The following is a 20,209-nucleotide window of genomic DNA, read 5'->3' on the forward strand; positions in this document are numbered from 1 at the left end:
GCTTTCAGAGGACCAACACATCTCTCAAAACTAAAAACACTTCACTTGTTTTAACACATGCTGCAAATTGCCAAACTTTTTCTACAAATCTTTACAAACAAATGCTCTCATGAATCACTGGTTACACACTGTGCTCATGCAACAAACACTAGTAGTCAAAACAGTTAACTCAAGTCATCACAACCTAAACTCAGGTAACACACCTTTCTCTAGGTGGAAACATTTGCAGCAAAATTAACACACTAGTCACAATCTCAGGATCAATAAATAGGGCCACAGTTTGCATCTGTGTGCTTTTGAACAATGGATCCTCAAAATGGACAAGCTGTCCAAAGATCAGGAAGACAAAGAAGACGACGAAGAGGCAGGAGACAATTTGTCCCAGACGAAATACGTTCCACCTTGATTGACCATGTGCTGGTGCATGGTATGACGATGAGGGAAGTTGGACAGAGAGTTCAGCCAAACTTCAGTCGTTTCACAGTGGCATCCATTGTCCATACTTTCAGACAAGAAAACAGGTACTATAATTTACTGTAATGTTACATATTGTATCTGCTGTACTACTGTGAGGGGATATGCTGCCTATGTAATGTTGAACTGTATTTACAGACTATATATTCTTTAGATTTTATTGCTGTTTTTGTTTATAGTGCTGCATATACTGAGTTCCTTTTATGAATGCTACTCTCCTTTGAAAATACATTTTTGTTCCTTCAACTGTGTTGTGGTTACTGTACAGTACTTTTCACTCAGCATCACTTTTCAGTACTACAAATAAAATATTTGGAAATTTGCACACTCCCTCATTTGTTAGTAGTGTAATATTGCAAAGATCAAAATCTGAAAACCAGAAAATAAATAGAATAGCCAGGAGAAAATAACTCCTGACACACTGCTATAAAAGGTTTTTGCAGTAGTGCTTTGAATTTCTCACTGGTGTGTTATGGGTAATCTACATTGTCTGTGTTTTTGTTGGCTTGTGTGTGCCATATGAAGGCAAAGTTTAATTTTGATGGAAGAGTATATGTTTTTGAGAAGATAATTTGAGTTTGGCATGGATGTTTGAGGTTTGTACTGATTGATGTGTAGTTTTGCGATTGTGATAATAGTTCTGAGAAAAAGGAATTGTTTCATTAAATGTGTCTTAGCAATCAAAAAAAAAAAAAAAAACTGTAAATGTCTGCTCTGTGAACGCCCCGGATTGGCTTTTGCACAGATGGAACAAGTGATCATTCTTTGCTGACAAATCGAGGTACTTGAAGAAATTACAAAATTCAAAGTAATTTCCCCAAGGCTGACTCAACGTCAGGTTAATAAACCAATTGAAAAAAAATGTATCCTTGCAACTTTCATTTCACATTTGGATTTGTTAAATTTGTGCATATTCAGTTTATGTAAGGGCACAGTGGTTGATGTAATTGGGCTTATTGTGTATTTGCTTTGCTGTGCCGCCTGTATATGATCTCAATACTTAAATGTTCTCAATCGCAGACAGAGGGAGGTCGGGTCCCTCTTCAGCTCCTTGGTAACGGTGTTGTAGATGACGTCAGTTGCCAAGGAGCGCCTAGTTGTTGAAGTTGTAAGCGGATATTCGTAACATAGAGGAATTTTCACCTGTGCTTTCTTGTTTGTGGAATTACGTATACATGCCCAAATACCCAGAACATTTACAGTGAGTATTACGCTTTCCGTCGCGTTAACTGTTCGCATAAACGGTTTATTGTGAAACAATGCAATCTCTGCTACTAAAGGATTCAATCTGAAATTGAGAGTTCGCTGGAATGGGAGACAGTCAGAGAAGAGTTCGTAAAGTGAATTTTCTTGTCGCCGACAAAAGCTGTGCTCAGGGAAAACTGAGTAGCCTATACGTGACGTTCAGAACTTGTTTCCTACAGACTGCGTCCTGCTGTGAAGACGGACACCGAGATGCAGGTTGGTCGCCGTTCGCAATCTCTTCACGTTGGCTACATTTGCAGCGAGACAACCCTTTCAAATGAGTTTTGTGCATATTTTATCAAAGCATCTTTTCTAGATGTATGTGTATAACTTTTTTAAAAAGCTTTTCTTATTTGTCGATTTAAAATTAAGATTTTTGTGGACCCCTATGAGAACTTCATGTTGCATCATCTCCGGCACTATGGACTGTTTACGGGTAAGCAGGCTACGGATTGTCTGAAATTAAGTTGCATGGTCATTCTTTACCGCGTCAGCTGACCAGCTTCGAGCTAGTTTTGTTTCCAAGCGTGGGACACGTTCTGTGAAAGCCAAAAATAGTTATTCGGAGACTCGAGTGGGGCGGCATCACTTATCGTTTTGTGAACATGACTGGTCTTTATTAGGCTATGCGCGTAATAGCCTATGGCACCCATTAACGTTGAAATACAGTGAAGAAGGGGGAACAAAAGTCAAATCATGAGAACTTTAGTGAAGTCTGTTAACACTGATCCAGGATCCAGTTTTTTTTTCTGTCTTTACATTATGGATATTATCCTATGTTTATTGCTCTCAATCTAAAAGGTCAAGTTGTCAATTCTGGAAGACAAGTGTGAATTTGCTCACATACTGGGAATGTGTGGGTATGAGGCGGGCGATAAAAGTGCTTTATGGCGTGTATAATTTTGGCACATTACCTCGGCCTGGTTGTTGAACTGCTGTAACCTGTCTTACGCCGATTTTATTTCTCAGACCAGAGAGACCGCGTAAAAAACAGCGTTACTCTCAGCCAGACGTGGGAACGGGACCGTGATATCGCCCTCCCCCCGAGACGAGACAAGAACTCCCCGAGCAGCAGCGATTCGGACTCCGACTTGCGGGAAGAGTGCATAGTCAGTCGGAGGCCATGTAAGTCCCCCGCGTGCACTTTGCCATTAAATGGAGTATTCGTACCTACTTGTAATAGCAGAAACGTAATTTTTCCCGATTCGTATGGAAATGCTGAACCCATAAATGTCTCAACCGTTGGCAGATGATTTGGGTAAGGGTGACCTTAGCTTACTGGCGGAGACTTAAGTGCTTGAAAGGGACATACCTTCTGAAGAAGTATAAAGATTTGGAAGATGTGTGTGTAACCATGATCCCAGGTGAAGCTGTGTGTGCAACTGTGATCCCCAGGTGTAAAGCTGTGTGTGTATAACTGTGATCCCCAGGTCTAAAGCTGTGTGTGTGCAACTGTTACCCAGGTGTAAAGCTGTGTGTGTGACTGATCCCCAGGTCTAAAGCTGTGTGTCTCTAACTGTTACCCAGATATAAAGCTGTGTGTGTATAACTGTGATCCCCAGGTCTAAGTCTGTGTGTGTGTCTAACTGTTACCCAGGTATAAAGCTATGTGTGTGACTGATCCCCAGCTGTAAAGTTGTGTGTTTCTAACTGTTACCCAGGTGTAAAGCTGTGTGTGACTGTGATCTCCAGGTGTAAAGCTGTGTGTGTGACTGATCTCCAGGTGTAAAGCTGTGTGTGACTGTGATCTCCAGGTGTAAAGCTGTGTGTGACTGTGATCTCCAGGTGTAAAGCTGTGTGTGACTGTGATCTCCAGGTGTAAAGCTGTGTGTGACTGTGATCTCCAGGTGTAAAGCTGTGTGTGTGACTGTGATCCCCAGGCTCCCTTCCAGTAGAGCCGGTCCCCAGGTCCAGGCAGCTGGTGTTCGATCCAGACCAGGGCTTCTCCATCCCGAGGCTTCGGGAGCCACAGGGCCTCTTCGCCTCGCTGTCTCTGGCCAACCTGCCCCAGGGAGTTCGCTGGCCCGTCGAGTGCCAGGTCATCAAGGAGGAGATCCAGCACATCGGTACCGCGGCAACTATCAGACAATTATATTCTAAACAGCTCTGACACTGTTGAGCTGCTGGTTCCACATTGCCTTGCTTAAGAGCTGATGTTCTGTCTGTGCTTGTTCTATAAAGAGTTTTCTGACATGCATATCACTGAAACCATGTCTATCTCATTGATTACATGACACGCATTGAAGTAAATGGCGAAAATGGAACTATTCATTCGTCTGTTTCCGCGTATTTGTGGAATGTGCAAAAGAACATGTTTGAGCTTTTTCTGGAGACTTTATTTTTTTTCCATATGAAAACGTGAGAATCCCTGCAGGTACTTCCACTGTTTGGTGTATCTGAGTGGCGAAGGAATGCATGTAGTCTTACCTGATGCTACTGGAACATGATTCATTTAATGATATCTCAATAATCTGACTCTAAAATGATGCTTTAACCTTTCCTCTGTGTTAACAGTTATACGTAGGAGGCTGCAAATTATAGTATTGTGCCTCTGTATGGATCCCTATCTATCTTTGTAGACATGGACATGCCTTTGGTGTGTGTAGCCTGCATAGATACAGTTCTGTATCTTGCTACAGCACTAGTGTATAGACGAGTGACTACGGGGTACATAAAAGTGTTAGGTGTGCAGTGGTAAGAGTTAAAGAGGAATGCCAGGTTAAAGTGAATGCGTTTTATTGTAAAGTGTGTTCGACGACGGCATACGATGGTGCAAAATGTGTGTAGTGGAATAGCTATGTGCCTCCTCAAACCATTACACTTTCCTAGTCATAATTATTAAGCGTGCCTGTGGAGAAACGAGCCAAGAAAAGAAAGGCTGCTGAAGGAAGTCGATAGCAAAATCTCTGAGCGGTTTATCAAGGAAACGGACAGAACTGTTAGCTTGGGGCTTTGTATCTATGGTTAGTTTTCATTTTGGGCAATTATGCGGTATTCTACGCCTTCTGTGGTAATGCCAGTGATTCAGTGCTTTTTGGTGCTTTCCAGATGTTCCATGCTGCTAATACCTGGTGCCGTTTCTCTGTTTCAGAATGGGAGCCACCGCAACCAGAGCCGTTTTACCAGCCCACGGGCCACGAGAGGACTCCCCTGCCTGTGGGAGAGGAGAAAGGCAAGGTCGTGTACCACATCGAGCCAGGTGGGCTGATCCCCTGCTGCGTTTCCAGTGCTAGCAGTGCCTCGTGCAGCATGACGGAGACATCCTAGCGCCATGTCTCCGCAAAGAGGAAAAACTGTGTGTTGCCCCACTTTTGGTAGCAGACCTCTAAGGGCCTCTTGGCGCACTGTGCCACAGATTTTTTAAAAGTCTTGCGCGATACTCTGTATTCGTGGGAAAATCTGTTACAAGTGTTCCAGTTTGATGCCTTTTTTGAAAATTTGAATGTGCTCTAAATACTTTCCTGAGGCCTAACTGAAAAAAAAAATCGATTTTTATGACATGGTACGAGTGTCAAGCAAGACAAACATGTTGCAGTTTGAATATTTAAAATAATATGATTCATTTTTATTGTCCCTTGTAGTGTAAGTTTGAACATAATAGAATATACAGATGTGGAAAAAGCTGAGACCACCCCATATTTTTTGAAGAATAATCATCAGTGTACTCCACCAAATATTGATTGTTGAAACTTTCCTAAGCAAAGATGTTATTTTTCTTATTTATGGGAATAAACATGTTTGCATTATTGAATGTATAGCAACAGCATGTATTTTTTGTATTTTGACAGTATTTTGCAAATAAATGTTCTGAATGACAATATTTTTGTTTGGAATTAAAATAAAATGTGGTCAATAGTTCATGAAAGAATATCAAGTTTTTTAAAAATAAAATTGTACACAAAAAAAAGATGTTGCCCAAATACATACCCATAAGCCTGTGAAACTGGAAATTGTATGTCGTCTCAATATTTTTCAGAGCTGTATGTTTCTTCAGATTGAGGCTAGAGACTCCAGAGTCCATTATAGAGGACAAAAAAGAATGACGGGGTGTTGGGAGTTTAAGAAATCTGTGACTGCTTCTCTTCCCTCGCAGCCACGAAGACCTCCTACTTCACCTACGCCCGCGTGGGCGGCAGCCGAGGGCCAATCCGGGACCCCACCGGCGGGTGGAGGGACTCCGCCTTGGAGTTTGAGTCCCGGTTTGAGAGCGGGAACCTGCAAAAAGCCGTGCAGACGTACGTGAGTCTCCGCGGCTCTCCTCCTCCAATCAGAGAGTCAGATTAATAGGACAGGTGGATGCATTTCTAAATCCAAAATGGAGGAAGGTGTTTTCTTTTCTCTAAAGATAGCATTTATGCCTGTGCCATTAACTGGTGGACTGTGTGGGGAAAGAAGCAGGGGTTTTATGTCACGTTTCAGCTGAGAGTGTTTCTGTGCTTTGAATAGCCTGAGGAGAGAGAGTGCGTTTGATGCAATGATGAGCTGAAGTGCGGCTACATTTTCCATTCCGAAAATATGAAGAAAGTTGGGGTAAAATTAAAATGCAGGAATAAGTGATAAAATCTCTTTCATTTTTAATATATATTCAGTGGTAAATCTGAATTCGGCTGCTGGTTGAAGGCGGCCACGTATACCTGCAGACACTGTGACCCTCTGGAACCTTTGTATCTATAGGAGTAACAACAATGTTGCTTAGAAGCCTACGTAGCCAAAAAATGGCTGAGAAGACAAGAGGGGATAAGCGAGAATAATTTAGTGATTTGCCTTTCACAATAATTTAGTGACAAATCACTAAATTATTAAATACCCGTGCTAATGCCAGCCACTTATCTACGTTCACAGTGTTGGCTACAACTCCTGTCAAGAAGAGGGGGGGATGTATGTGGAGGATAGCGCGTTATAGAAGATGCAGCCTGAACCTGATGAAATTGCTGTTGTTTCTCATTCTGTAATTGAAAATTAACATACGACTGCTTTTTAATAGGCAACATTTTCATAAAACAAAACTGAAAACGGTGTAAGAATTTAAAATAAACATTGTCATGGCAGAAATTTAAACGTGTGGATTTCTGTAATCGTCTATATGGTACAGTGATAAAATCTGGCATAGTAAGAATTGTACCACACTGCTACCCAAGCAACATTTCTAATGGAGGTTTCTGTGAACTCTGTGACATCACACATTCAGTGATCGACTCAAACAGTCGCATAATCTAAGTCCCTTAAATTTCTTCCTCTGTTTTTCTTCAAGCGGTCTCCACGACTACGAGCTGACGCTCCGCACGGACCTCTACACCGACAAGCACACTCAGTGGTTCTACTTCCGGGTGAGGAACATGAAGGCGGGAGCGACGTACCGCTTCACCATCGTGAACCTGATGAAGCCCAGCAGCCTGTACGGCCTGGGCATGAGGCCGCTGCTCTACTCCGAGCGGGCCGCCGCGGCGGCCGGCGGCGTGGGCTGGCGGCGGGCCGGCGCCGACATCAGGTACTACGGCAACCAGACGGAGCGCGAGGGCCACGCCCTCTACTCGCTGACCTGGACCTGCCAGTTCCCCTACGAGGGCGACACCTGCTACTTCGCCCACTGCTACCCGTACACCTACTCGGACCTGCGGCGCTTCCTGGCCTCGGTGACCTCCGACCCCGTCGCCGCCGCGCTCTGCAAAGTGCGCGTGCTCTGCCGCAGCCTTGCCGGAAACGCTGTGTACGTCCGTCCGTCCGTCTGTCTGTTCTTGTCCATACGCAAAGTTTGTCTGTCTTGTTTGTGGTGTTTGTGATTGATTAGAACAGACAGGTTGACCCATTGCATTAACACATCTTCCGGTGCCCTGCACCATAGTGTATTCAGCTTGTTCTGATTTTCAATAGCTAGGTTTTCTGGAAAAAATACATGACTGATTGCTTTATTGTTAACATTGACGTGCACATATTTATGCATGATTGAAGATGGAATAATTATGCAACAATGGGAAATATTCTCAGCATCAGCAGGTGGCAGTGTAGTATAATGGGTAAGAAACTGGTCTTATAACTGTTGTACCCTTGAACAAGGTACTTAACCTGCATTGCTTCAGTACATATCCAGCTGTGTAAATGAACGCAATGTAAATGTTATGCAAAAAGCTCTGGATAAGAGCCTCTGCCAAATGCCTGTAATGAATGAATTGTTACATTTTTAGCTGTTTATGTATGACTCCTCAATTACTGCTTGCAGCTGTATTTCTGATAAAAATCCGCCCTGAGAGTGATGGCGCGTTTGGTACGCAGGTACGTTCTGACCGTGACCTCGCCCTCGGCCAGCCGCGAGGCGGCGCGGGCCAAGCGGGCGGTGGTGCTGACGGCGCGGGTGCACCCGGGGGAGACGGTGGGCTCGTGGGCCATGCAGGGCCTCCTGGGATACCTGCTGGGGGACTCGGCGGACGCGAGGCTCCTGCGCGACGCCTTCGTCTTCAAGCTGGTGCCCATGCTCAACCCCGACGGTGTGGTGGTGGGCAACTACCGCTGCTCGCTGGCCGGCCGCGACCCCAACCGCAACTACCGCACGGTGCTGCGCGAGGCCTTCCCCTGCGTCTGGCACACGCGCAACATGGTGAAGAGGTGAGGGCCAGGGCCGGGGCGGGGCCAGGGGGCAGGGGTGGGGCCAGGGGGCGGGACTGGGCAAGGCCTTCCCCTGCGTCTGGCACACGCGCAGCATGGTGAAGAGGTGAGGGGCGGGGCTAAGGGCAGGAGCGGGGCCAGGCTGGGCAGGGCGGGGCCAGGGGATCAGGGGAGGGGTCGGGGGCGGGGCTGAGTGAACCTGAAGGGCCAGTGTGTAGGTGGGTTTTTGTTTTTGTTCCCACCACTTACCCTGGCTGAATGAGCTAATAGGCTGTGTACACCAACACTGGTTCACCAGTCGATTAGATTACAGTAGAACGTTTCATATAGGGACACAAGAACAGTCTTCATGTGCTTATCATGAAATATAGCTAAAATATCAGATGCTGTACATGTCAGAACTAATTAAGAAATTAAGGCACCTTGTGTTAAATGGCAATAAAGTGATCTTAATCTTAGAAGGGCGGAGCAGAGAGAGGTGGAGAGGGACATCCTGCAACATTCCAGTTAAATGGTAAATGGACTGCATTTATATAGCGTTTTTATTCAAAGGGCTTTACAATCGATGCCTCTCATTCACCCATTCACACACACACACACCCAACGTTGAAAGGCTGCCATTTCAGGTACCAATCAGCTCGTTGGGAGCAATTAGGGGTTAGGTGTCTTGCTCAGGGACACTTTGACATGCCCAGGGGCAGGGGATCGAACCGGCAACCCTCTGACTGCCAGACAGTCGCTCTTACCTCCTGAGCTATGTCGCCCCTAGTCCAGTCTGCTGCTTTCCCAGCTGTGCTGTGCTGAGGCCCCAGGCTTACGCTGTCCCGTTCCCCAGGGTGCTGGCCGAGAGGGAGGTGGTGCTGTTCTGTGACTTCCACGGGCACAGCCGGAAGAACAACGTCTTCATGTACGGCTGCGAGAACCGGGGCGGAGCCCAGCCCCGCTTCTGCGAGCGCGTCTTCCCCCTGATGATGAGCAAGAACGCCGGCAACAAGGTCAGACCCTATTGGCTATCAGCACGGCCGATACACGTGCACCGCCCAGTCAGCATGGCTGATATACAGACGGCTCCCAATCGGCTCTGTCAAAAGCACTTAGTGGCCAATAAGTATGTCCCATGTACAAGCTCAACATGGCCCAATAATGCTCATCTTGCCCATTAAGTGTGACCTGTACACGCTGTCAACATGGCCTATAAACACACACACACACACACACACAATGCCTATTAAGCATGAACCATACACTCACGCAGCATGCCCCATACTCACACGGTACCCAATCACAATGAACCATACACGCAATGTCCAATCAGAATGGTAGTTGCACACGCTGCACCCAATCAGCATGTCAGCATTTATAGCTTGTTCTCCTTGCTCAGGAGCATAAGACCGTAGGATTTTAGGATCGTAGGGTTGCGCATGCTTAGGTACTATGATTGCCAAGCCGAAAAATGTGAACATAGCTAGGTAGAGGCTGTTCTGAATTGCATGCTGGGAAAACTGGTGTAAAAGGAGGAAAAGGGGGAGCAAGACGCGCAGCCGACTCTCCTGGCCTTGCAGGTTGGAGGCTTCAAACCCCCCTACCCCCCTGCCCCCAATGGCACCTTCTTAGCTGTGGTCCCTTCTCCATCTGTCTCCCTCTCTGCTTTCACCCTGTCTAAATAAATACATACAAAAGGAGGGTGGACTGTGGACTGCTCACTTTTTTAAAAGAAAAATGTGTAGGTTGTGCGCCATCTGCACACTGTTTTACGCAGTAAGAGGGAAGTTGAAGATTGCATTATTTGTTTTTGTCTCAGTTCTCTTACAGGAGCTGCAAGTTCAGGGTTCAGAAAAGTAAGGAAGGAACGGGACGTGTGGTGATGTGGAAGCTGGGGGTCGCTAACAGCTACACCATGGAGTCCACGTTTGGGGGGTCTACCTTAGGTGAGGAGCATGAGGCTAATAAAACCTCACACACATACTGGCTTTCATGCCTCAAGTGCGGATTAGAGAGGCTCCAACAGTAGCTAGCTCTTTAATTTAGCTTTTAACTGATCATCGTTCTTTGTTTTGTTGCTTTAGTCTTACCTCATCTTTGATCCAGTCTTTCTGATCCTGATCCCTTTTTTAATTTATCATTCTTTAATCTTTTTATCGTTTTCTGTGAAGCACCGTGGACCGCACGGGTCGCACGAAAGGTGCTGCTTAAATAAAGTTTTTATTTTGAATCATTATTATTCTCACTTTTTCATGGGGCGTGTGCTGTGAGTGCTGTCCGTTTGCCTGCAGCTGAGCTGAAAATGAGTGGGCTTTCCTGACAGGGAACAGAAAAGGGACGCATTTCTCCACCCAGGACCTGAAATCGCTGGGGTACCACTTCTGCGACACTCTCCTGGACTTCTGCGACCCCGATCCAACCAAGGTCCCACACTTTTTTTTACTTTAACGTGCACCGCCCTGTGTTGAGGCAGGCCGTGGCAGCGCCGGGACGGCCCTGCGGTTATGATTGGATGTTCAAAATTTGGGACTAAAAAGTAAAATGTGGGTGTAAAAGTTTTTGACAGAACGTTTAAAGGATCGAAATTATTTAAAAAGGTGTTCAAACTGTTTAAATGTGTGCTGAACTATTCGATGCTTGAACACTGCACCTGGGTGTGTGTTTGCATGTGCATATTTGTGTTTACTTGTTTTGAGGGCAGTAAGCATTGATGTAAGCACTTTTGGCTGAATTGTGTGATGACTCTCTGGGGTGCGCGTGTGTGCATGTGTGCGTGTGCGTGTGTGTGTGTGTGCATGTGTACGCGTTTGTGTGTGTGCGTGCGTGTGCGTATGTGTGCGTGTATGTGTGTGCGCGTGTGTGCGTGCGTGTATGTGTGCGTGTATGTGTGTGCGCGCGTGCGTGTGTGACTCAGGTGACCGCGTGCTTGGCGGAGCTGGCCGCCATGCGGCGGGAGGCCCGTCTCAGGCTGGGCGGGGGCTATGACGCGTCCCTCAGCGACGCCTCCGCCTCTGACCTGGAGTCCAGGTAACCATCCCTCAGATGTGCTCGCCTTATGTGACTGCTCAAATAAAGGCTGTCAAATACAGGCGCTCACTTTCAGGCCCTGCGTGTCTCTGTCACAGAGTTCAGAAGGTCTTCTGCATGTGATTATGACAAACCCAAGGCCTCTGATTGAGACAATTAGAGTCTGCAATTAGAGTCTGCAAATCACTTCCCTCATTAATTAGGGAAGTCGCATTCCAGCGTGAATGTGAGCACACCTTTATGGATAAACGGTTACCCTAATTATGCCAAATGTACCCTAATTATTATAAGATCAAGGGCCCAGCGGACCAGACCAGTTGGGCAGCTGGTGTTCTGGCGTAAGCCTCAAAGACGCATTTGTCGTGTGGGTATAGATCCCCGTTAACAGAACTGTAAAAGTGGGTCCGGTCTCTAACTCTTGTTGTCCTTCCCAGCACGAGTGGTTCAAACAGCACAGACTCCAATGACTTGCCTGCTCATTTGCTTAACATCATTGACAAGGTACGTAGTGGCACTGGTACGAGTGTACACTTTCTCCTCAGTCAGGTGACATCATCCCCCTTGTTATTGCTGATCTAGTTTGCCACCCTTGACCGAGTAACATTCTGTCCACTGGGTTCAAGTGATATTTTACCACCATCTTTTATAAACCTTTGTCTTTTTTACGGTAAATTAAAATGTATACTCAGTCCAGTGTAACTGGACCAAACCAATTCCTGATGGAGACATGAGCACTGCAGATGAGAGAGGCTGTTCTGGCACATGTCAGTAGAGGGCGCTACTGACTACACAATGCGTAGTATTCACTGCGTTTTAAGCGGTTAAGATTTTTTTACTCCTGGGAGATGAAAAATGTATATAAAAATAGTTGAGGAAATTTACAGGAACAAATAGAAAAATAAAAGTTAATACAGCTGAACTTCTCCTGCCTCTTGCCCAATGCATGCTGGGATAGGCTTCAGCACCCTGCCCAGGATAAGCGGGTATAGATGAAGGATGGATGGATGGATGAACAGCAGAACTTTGGGGAGAGTTACCCACAGGCCACTGGGTTTTTTTAGCATGGCTGTTTTTTTTTAATTTTTTGTCCAGCAAATCTCGTGCAAGAAGAAGCGTCTGAAGACCCGGAAGGAGCGGACCCGGCTGCGGCAGGAGAGAGCGCTGAGCAACAAGGCCAAAATCAGCCCCCTCGCCCTCAAGCACAACGTGAGAAAGTACCCCCATTTCAGGAAAATACCCCATTTCAGGGTGGCAAGAGCTCAGGGAGATGAGTCACTTTTCCCCACAGGTGGTCGCTACCGCATGCTCGAAATTCGCTGAATGATGCCGTATGCTAATTTACGTGTCATTACCTTCATATGAAAACGTGTTTCGCACTGATTGGACGGTTGACTGTAGGTTCCGTCTGCAGTTGCTATCGATTCGCTGTCGTGTGAGCTGTAGAGTGATAGCGAGCGCAGGAAAGACTGCATCAAGCAGTTTTGGCGCCTTTTTTCCAAGGAAACTAATGCCTGCTCCGAAAGTCGCTAGACTCTAAAAAAAAAAGTCAATAAAGGGGTCTGAAAAATCAACAAATCTTGCGACTAAATTGGTGACAGTGCACATACTGGCTCGGTTGAGTTAAGTGTTTTTTCTTCAGCCTGACTGCCAAATGACGTAATTATAAATTAGCAATTGTTCATGTGAAACATTTGGAATGGGATGTATTACTGCAACGAACCCATCTTCAGCTTACAAACTATCTGTATACAGACAGTAAATTAACTAATGTAGAGATAGGAATGTTCTGTAATGTGTCTTAATGTTCACTCAGGCAGAAACCGAGGACATTCCCCTTTGATTTTCTCCTGGGCCTGTGAAATAGTGTTTTTGGAATAATAAATGTGCTTTTAAATAGAACGTGCTTTAGGTAGTGAGCTTTGGTAGTGTGAGGTTGGGGGGTTGGGGGTTTTGAGTGGTGTATAACAGTCTTATCGTTCTCATTCTTGCCATTCAACACTCTGATGATGTCAGGCCTCAGTGGTGCCTGGAGAAGGGAAGACAGAAAACCAAGTAGCAGCAGTGAGTGACAGCAAGAGAGAAAAAAGGGTATGTGGTGCAACACCGTCCACTGGCCCCACATCCACCCTATGATCCCCAACCCACATCCACCCTCTAACCCCAAACCACATCCACCTTCTGACCTCAAACCCACATCCACCCTATGATCCCAGACCCTCACCCATCCTCTGACCCAAAACCCACGTCCACCCTATGATTCCAAACCCAAACCCACATCCACCTTCTGACCCCAAAACCACATCCACTCTATAACCCCAAACCCACATCCACTCTCTGACCCCAAACCCACATCCATCCTATGACCCCAAACCCGCATCTACCCTCTTGCCTCACATACACTCCTCACCTTTATTTCAGGAGTTTCACCTGGAGGCAGTGACAGCTACCTACTTGCATTTCGAGGGTCCAGTAGACACCACTCAGCCTCCTGGTAAATTTTATATTTAACAATGTGGCTTTCTAATAGAAATGGGAAATGTGTTTTATGACGGCCAAGCATCATTTTTTATGACACATTTGCTTATCTATCTGAAGAATGTGCCTCTTGGTTAGCTTGATATATTAGTGAGGGTTAGCCAACAGGTAGCTGTCTTGCTGATTGGCTAGCATTGCCAGTGTCCTAAGGTTATATACAGAATATAGCTCACCCTCAAAATCATGCTATTAATTGAGACATGGTCTTTAGCCAAACAACTTTCCACTTTCTGTCAGATGGCAAAACATCATGAGTATCTAATTTATTCCACTTGTGCAGACAAGGCAGCTTTACCAACATATTCCTTGGTCCTGCCAAATGGCAGAAGCTTGTGTAGTAGGTTGTGTAGTAGGTAGTACGTGTGGGTTTGGTTCATACTCTGACAGGAGATCTTCTGGGATGAGGTGTCGTTGAGCCAGTAGGGGGTGCTCTTCCCTCTGAACCAAATGGAAGGCCAGTTCCCCAGCACAGCGATGGTCTGTCCTGCAGTACTGCTGGTTTTCATTCCTGCCCTCCAATCAGGGACTGATTTAAACCTGCCGCTCCTGTTGACTGTAATTTGGCCAATCAGGGACCATTGGGCTGTGGACAATCAGGCAGAAGAGAGAACCAGCAGTACTGCTGACCTTGAGAGCCAGACTTGAGTGTCCCTGCCTTAGACCTTTGTGTTTTCCGGTGGTAGGTTTCCAGCCATGTCTCTGTCTGGAGTGGAATGTTTGATAAGGAATTTCAAGGAATTAAAAGGATTTTTTTTTAATTAAAGCGTTCTTCGGATTGAAAAAATGTTCTTTTGGTGCTTTTTAAATGTGAGTGTGTAAGCATGTACAAGGATGACTGTTGAGTGACTAGTAAAATTTAATTTTACAAATTTTGCTAGGTTTAAGAAAGACATAAGAGAAAATAATTTAATTAAAAATTTTTCCTGAGAAAAAAAAAACTAATATTTGAAAATGAGGACATTGTTGAAGCAGGATATTAGTTGTAGAAAGGACTACATATCCTGAGAAAAGGTTGCCGGATCATTTTTACTCGCAAGAAACCGGCAGTTGCCGGCCGGCTAACGCTAGCCCTGGTGTGCAGACAGCAGGGCGGAGCTGGAGGGCCGGGCGTGCCGGAAGTTCCCGCTGCGCTCCGTCTCTTCACAGCCCCGGCAGCCGTACCTGCACCGCCAGCTGCTTCCCTCGCCCTGCGGCCTGGACCACGAGCCCAACTCCGCTGCCAGGGGTAGGCCACGCCCGCCTGCCTCTTCATGCGTCCGGGGTCCGCAGATTCACTGTTCTCAGCTATTTGTTTTTTAACACCTGGTTCGGTCAGCAGCCTGTGCACACACAAGATAATTGGCGCTGTATATCAGTTATCATAAAACTACCATTCAACTGTGTTGTGTTGGTAGGATTTACATCTCTGCCAAAACTTTTATTCAGTTTTTGCTTTGGAGACATCCTGCCTTGCCTAATCTTTCCGGAACGGTCATGTCATGTGTGACCTGAGCAATGCTGTGGGTTTCATGTGTGAAAGGGGCTTATTATCATAATTGTACAGTCTTGGATGATACTATGGTGTCACAGTGTTATCATAAAGGGTTAGCGATGGGCGGCAACCAAAGAATTCATAATTTCAGACATTAAATCAAATCAAATCAAATCATGAGGGGCCTAACTCTGTTATGAAGTCTGTATTGTCTGCATTCTCATTCTCACAGAGTTCTCATGTTTGTATGGTTGTTACCCATTATTTTATATCTTCTTCATCTTTTCCTTTCAGGACTCCCTCCACCCCATGCATTGGCACGCAGGTACAACCAACAATTACAAATAAACTTTATTGCATCGTTGTTTCTGTGAGAGTCATTATTTTGCATCGTTGTTTCTGTGAGCGCCATTATGTTGCATCATTGTTTCTGTGAGCGCCATTATGTTGCGACGTTGTTTCTGTGAGCGCCATTATGTTGCATCATTGTTTCTGTGAGTGCCATTATGTTGCGACGTTGTTTCTGTGAGAGCCATTATGTTGCATTGTTGTTTCTGTGAGAGCCATTATGTTGCAGCGTTGTTTCTGTGAGAGCCATTATGTTGCAGCGTTGCTTCTGTTAGAGCCATTATGTTGCATCGTTGCTTCTGTGAGAGCCATTATGTTGCATTGTTGCTTCTGTAAGAGCCATTATGTTGCAGCGTTGTTTCTGTGAGTGCTATTAGGTTGCGATGTTGTTTCTGTGAGTGCTATTATGTTGCGACGTTGTTCCTGTGATAGTCGTTATTTCTCTGAAATGTGACGTGCTTGTGTCTGCCAGGTCTACGGTGGTGAGGCAGCTGGTGCAGTGCACCCTGTTCCCAGTTTTTGTGTCACCCCTGGAGCTGCAGCCTGCCAGGCCCCAGTATCCCGCTACAAGGCTGGCTCACAGGCCCAAGGCCTTCCAGGAAGCCAGGGTTGAGCTCGCGCGAGTGTCCATCACGTTCGATATCCCCGAGGCCTCCAGCACCAGCACAGACTTGATGGAAACTGTCAGAAAGAGACGGGATAAAGAGGGCACCGCAGGTGAGCTCGCTCCGCCAGATTCTGCTGAAAAGGTGGATTTTCGCTGTTGTGACGTGGAGGAATTGCAGTTTAAACTGGACTTGAAATTTAGAGGTTACAGGTTCAATGCCCAGATGGGACAAAGCCAAAATAAAGGCCAAAATAATAAAAAAGTGAACTGAATTACTGGCAGAGATGGAGAAGGAGACATAATGCCTACCTTCAGTACAGAAAAAAATGGCTCTGCATGAATTTGGGGAGGTACTGAACAGAACTTCCTTTAAAAAGTAAAACCTCAGATATGGAGCTGGTCAGTTGAGTTCATAGAGAAGAAGCCTCTCTCTCGATTCATAGAATTTCAGCGGTGCATATGGCAATAATTAAGAAACCACAAATGATAAATCACAGGATAAAGGGATGCAAGACTGACCCAAACCTTCACCTACTAAAATTAAACGTAACAAATTATCTGAAGGATTAAAGAAGCTGAACGCGGTCTTTAAAAAGCTGTTAAACCTATTAAATCAGTCGCCAGTAGCAAAGCCCCAGGAGAAGATGATTTCTTAGCAAACCCTGATTAATGTATTACTAGACAAACTTCCATGAGACCAAAGTGGAAATCGTATTCCAAAAATCAACGAGCTCATCGATCATAACCTCTTTTTTTTCCTGATTAATGGCCCTAATTTTTTTTGAACTGTTTTTTCTTCTTCTTCTGTGCTCTACAGGAGCGGTGTTGGCGAAAGAGCTGGACAGCAGCCATGGAGGTGTTGGGCCTGACAGCGCTGCCATTAAGCAGGCCATGGACACAGACCCCTTCCTGCCAAATTTGAGGAAACAGGATCTGAGCACAGAATCACGCAGTAGAAGGTTCTGGAAAATCTTATTCTATAGAAGATGATATGCTGATTTTCATGACTTATTTTAAAATATTTTTTATACCTATATATATGTATAAAAACTGCCTGGTGAATCCAAATTTGTGTACAGAGCTACAGCAAGAAAAAATATTTTTTTGTCTCAGCCATTATGGAGGGCCCTGTACATGTATTTGAAATATGTATTTGCAGGCATGTCATATGCGGTATTCTTGATTTTGAGTTCTTGCATCTTTTTTTTGTACAGCTGGTACCTGTGTGCCACCTGCAAAGCAACCTGCAGCTCCACCTTTTTGGTTGTAATTTCTAGATATTTTGTGAGGTATTTTTTCATTTAAAAATCTTGCTGTATTTCAGGCACTCGCTGTCTTGATTTGTTTTTTATCTCTCGTAAATCCTCAGGTTGTCCCCGCTGGCCTCGGCGAAAGCAGGTGAGGCGGCCCACGGTTTCCCGAAGGTGCCCGCCGCCGGGCCTGCCCAGGCCCCGGACCCGCTCTTCCCCCAGCGGTCCAGGCTGCAGAGACTGCAGAACCTCACCCTGGCCAAGACCACCAGGCTCCCGCTACCCAGCAGCACGGAGAACAGCCCTGCTGACCCAGACCGCAGCGAGACCGCAGCGAGACTCGGCTTTCGCAATGCTGAGGAACGCTGCTCCGTGGAATCGGAGCACCAAGACCACCTTCCCATTCTGCAGTAGCCCCCTTTTCCACCGTTTTGGAACCTGAACACTGAGAAACCTGGCCTACGGGCTAGCCTACCTGTTCCTCTCTCTCTTTCAGGCTTTAATGGGACTGTAGGTGGGGCTGACTGGGGGGACTCGTGGCTTGGTGATGGCCCTGAGCCAAGACATGCCTGAGTGGCTCAGGGTCCAGTTATTACATCATACAACACTCTTCATTTTTTTTAAGGGAATCACGAAGCAGATTTTTAAAAAATCGTTTATTTTTGAAGATAAGTTAGCTAGTAAAGCTGTGAGAAATGACCAAAGTCAGACTGACAGAAAAACCAACCATGTAAATACAAAGAAGCGGGTTGTTTACAGTCCAACTGGTGCAATGCATCTGTTACAAGTTTGATTGGTCCGGTTTCAATTACATCAGTATCTCAGGAAATTTGGCATCTGTAATGAAACTTCTGGAGGACAAGGTGACTCCTGTTAATACTGGCTAGCTGTTATTATCAAATACTATCAAATATTTATTTTTTAGGGGTCGTTATTTGAATATTGAAGAGGAGTATTTGCGGCAGTTGAATATGTTTATTTGAATTCTATTTGGATCGGTTTGTGTTTGTAAATAAAGTATCAGTTAATAGAATCTGAGATACTACCCTCTGTTTTCCCCTTTTTTCTTCCTTTACTCACGTTTAAGTGACAGATTCAAGACCTTTAAATGGAAAATTTTCAGACCCCAAACTTTGTATTAGTTGTATAAATACACATTTATTTTCTGCTTACACTGTTTAAAGAATGATTACCCTGGAGAAGGGAAGGTAATACAAAATCGGATTAAATTTGGGAGCTGATCCGGGTGATCTTACCATAAGCTGTCAAACTGTTCTGTTTCCAAGGCAACAAAATTGTAACTGTATGAATTAGTTCATAGTTTTAAATTAATTGGAAAAGAGCTCATCTCTGTTGTTGGGGGATACCACCACTGAATCTATCCATAAAGTGAATTCTGAATCTTTCACAGAAACTTTAGTATTGTGCATTTGTTATAATTTGGCTTGAGACCAGATAAATGGTTATACACTTTGTTGTACGTCGCTCTGGATAAGAGCGTCTGCCAAATGCCTGTAATGTAATGTAATGTAAATGGGGAAAAATGGTCTAGGGTCTTCATTAAAACATTTCAGTAGTGAAGGTTGTGGGCTCAGCAGGAAACGTATGTCATCAGCATATACTGAGACCATTTTTAACCCCTGAATTTCTAATGTCTGCATATTTGATCATAAATTACAGTATGTAAAAACAGCAATATTGGGAAGTCTTGTTTTACACCCCTTTATGACCATTATTTATAACTTTACATGTGGGATTGCTGCGTATAACATTTACCCATATTATGACAGATTACCCGAAGTTGAAGAATTCTGGGTATTTGTAGACAAGGTCCAGTTTAACTTTATCAGAAGCTTTCAAATGTTGATATTTTGTAATTATTTCAATTCCCTATTCCCCAACCTGATTTCTGTAAAAGCCCAGACTGATCATGGTGGATTATATAAGGCAAATTCCTTTTGATATGAGAATGTGTACATTTTTGCCTGTAATTTGGCTTCACAGGACTAGATTAGATTAGTTTATATTCATAATTTAGGTGGAAATAAAGTGCAACAAATGCAATTATGTTGGGGAAAATGCACAAATGATGTTAAATGATGTTCTCCTTTAGGTTGTAATGAAATACTGAGAGATCACATATATAAAACAGGCAAACACACTCCCTGGTTCATAAACTCCTTGACCACAAGTGTGCAAAATCTGAGGGCGATGTATGGAACTACTATCTATTAAGCAAAAAGTAAGCAGTGTAGGCTACTCTGGTGTCCTCATGTGTCTCCAAATCTATCCTAAAGGTATAAATTGTGCAATGCTGTAAATCATAGCATAATCATGTATTTCATTACTTATCAATTGTTGTGACTCATGAAACTCCCTTTTCCATCATTGTCAAGTGGGAATTACTTATATTTATCTGAACGACAGTCTTCCGTCTGATAAACAATAAACGTGCCAATATTCTCTGTTTTAACATTTTCATTTTTTGACTCAGCATTTTCTTGATATTATGAACATTATGTGCATCATTTCGTAATATTCGGGTTTTTACGAGTTTCTGGTCACGTTAATCTATGATCAATTTCCAAGACCGTCTTTATACCACACGCCTTTGGGAAACACGTCACAAATCAAAGATGCTTTTATGACTTTTGCTATCAATTTAGGCTT

The 20,209-nt window shown here is 44.8% G+C and overlaps 1 protein-coding gene across 1 annotated transcript; it reads left to right on the plus strand.

The window, feature by feature from the left end:
- The first annotated feature begins 1,516 nt into the window (after positions 1-1,516).
- On the plus strand, positions 1,517-18,996 carry agbl2 (ATP/GTP binding protein-like 2). Its single transcript, XM_035395118.1, has 22 exons — positions 1,517-1,675; positions 1,899-1,935; positions 2,092-2,155; positions 2,689-2,844; positions 3,600-3,785; positions 4,811-4,918; positions 5,813-5,954; positions 6,971-7,426; positions 7,990-8,319; positions 9,155-9,314; positions 10,121-10,247; positions 10,625-10,725; positions 11,216-11,328; positions 11,763-11,829; positions 12,421-12,534; positions 13,342-13,416; positions 13,747-13,819; positions 14,945-15,088; positions 15,629-15,659; positions 16,155-16,399; positions 17,107-17,248; positions 17,659-18,996. Exons 1-22 carry the CDS (start codon positions 1,650-1,652, stop codon positions 17,951-17,953), a joined length of 3,192 nt encoding a protein of 1,063 aa, XP_035251009.1. The 5' UTR covers positions 1,517-1,649; the 3' UTR covers positions 17,954-18,996.
- The last annotated feature ends 1,213 nt before the right edge of the window (positions 18,997-20,209 follow it).

The sequence above is a fragment of the Anguilla anguilla genome, chromosome 16 (genome assembly GCF_013347855.1).
Source record: "Anguilla anguilla isolate fAngAng1 chromosome 16, fAngAng1.pri, whole genome shotgun sequence".
NCBI classification, from domain to species: domain Eukaryota; kingdom Metazoa; phylum Chordata; class Actinopteri; order Anguilliformes; family Anguillidae; genus Anguilla; species Anguilla anguilla.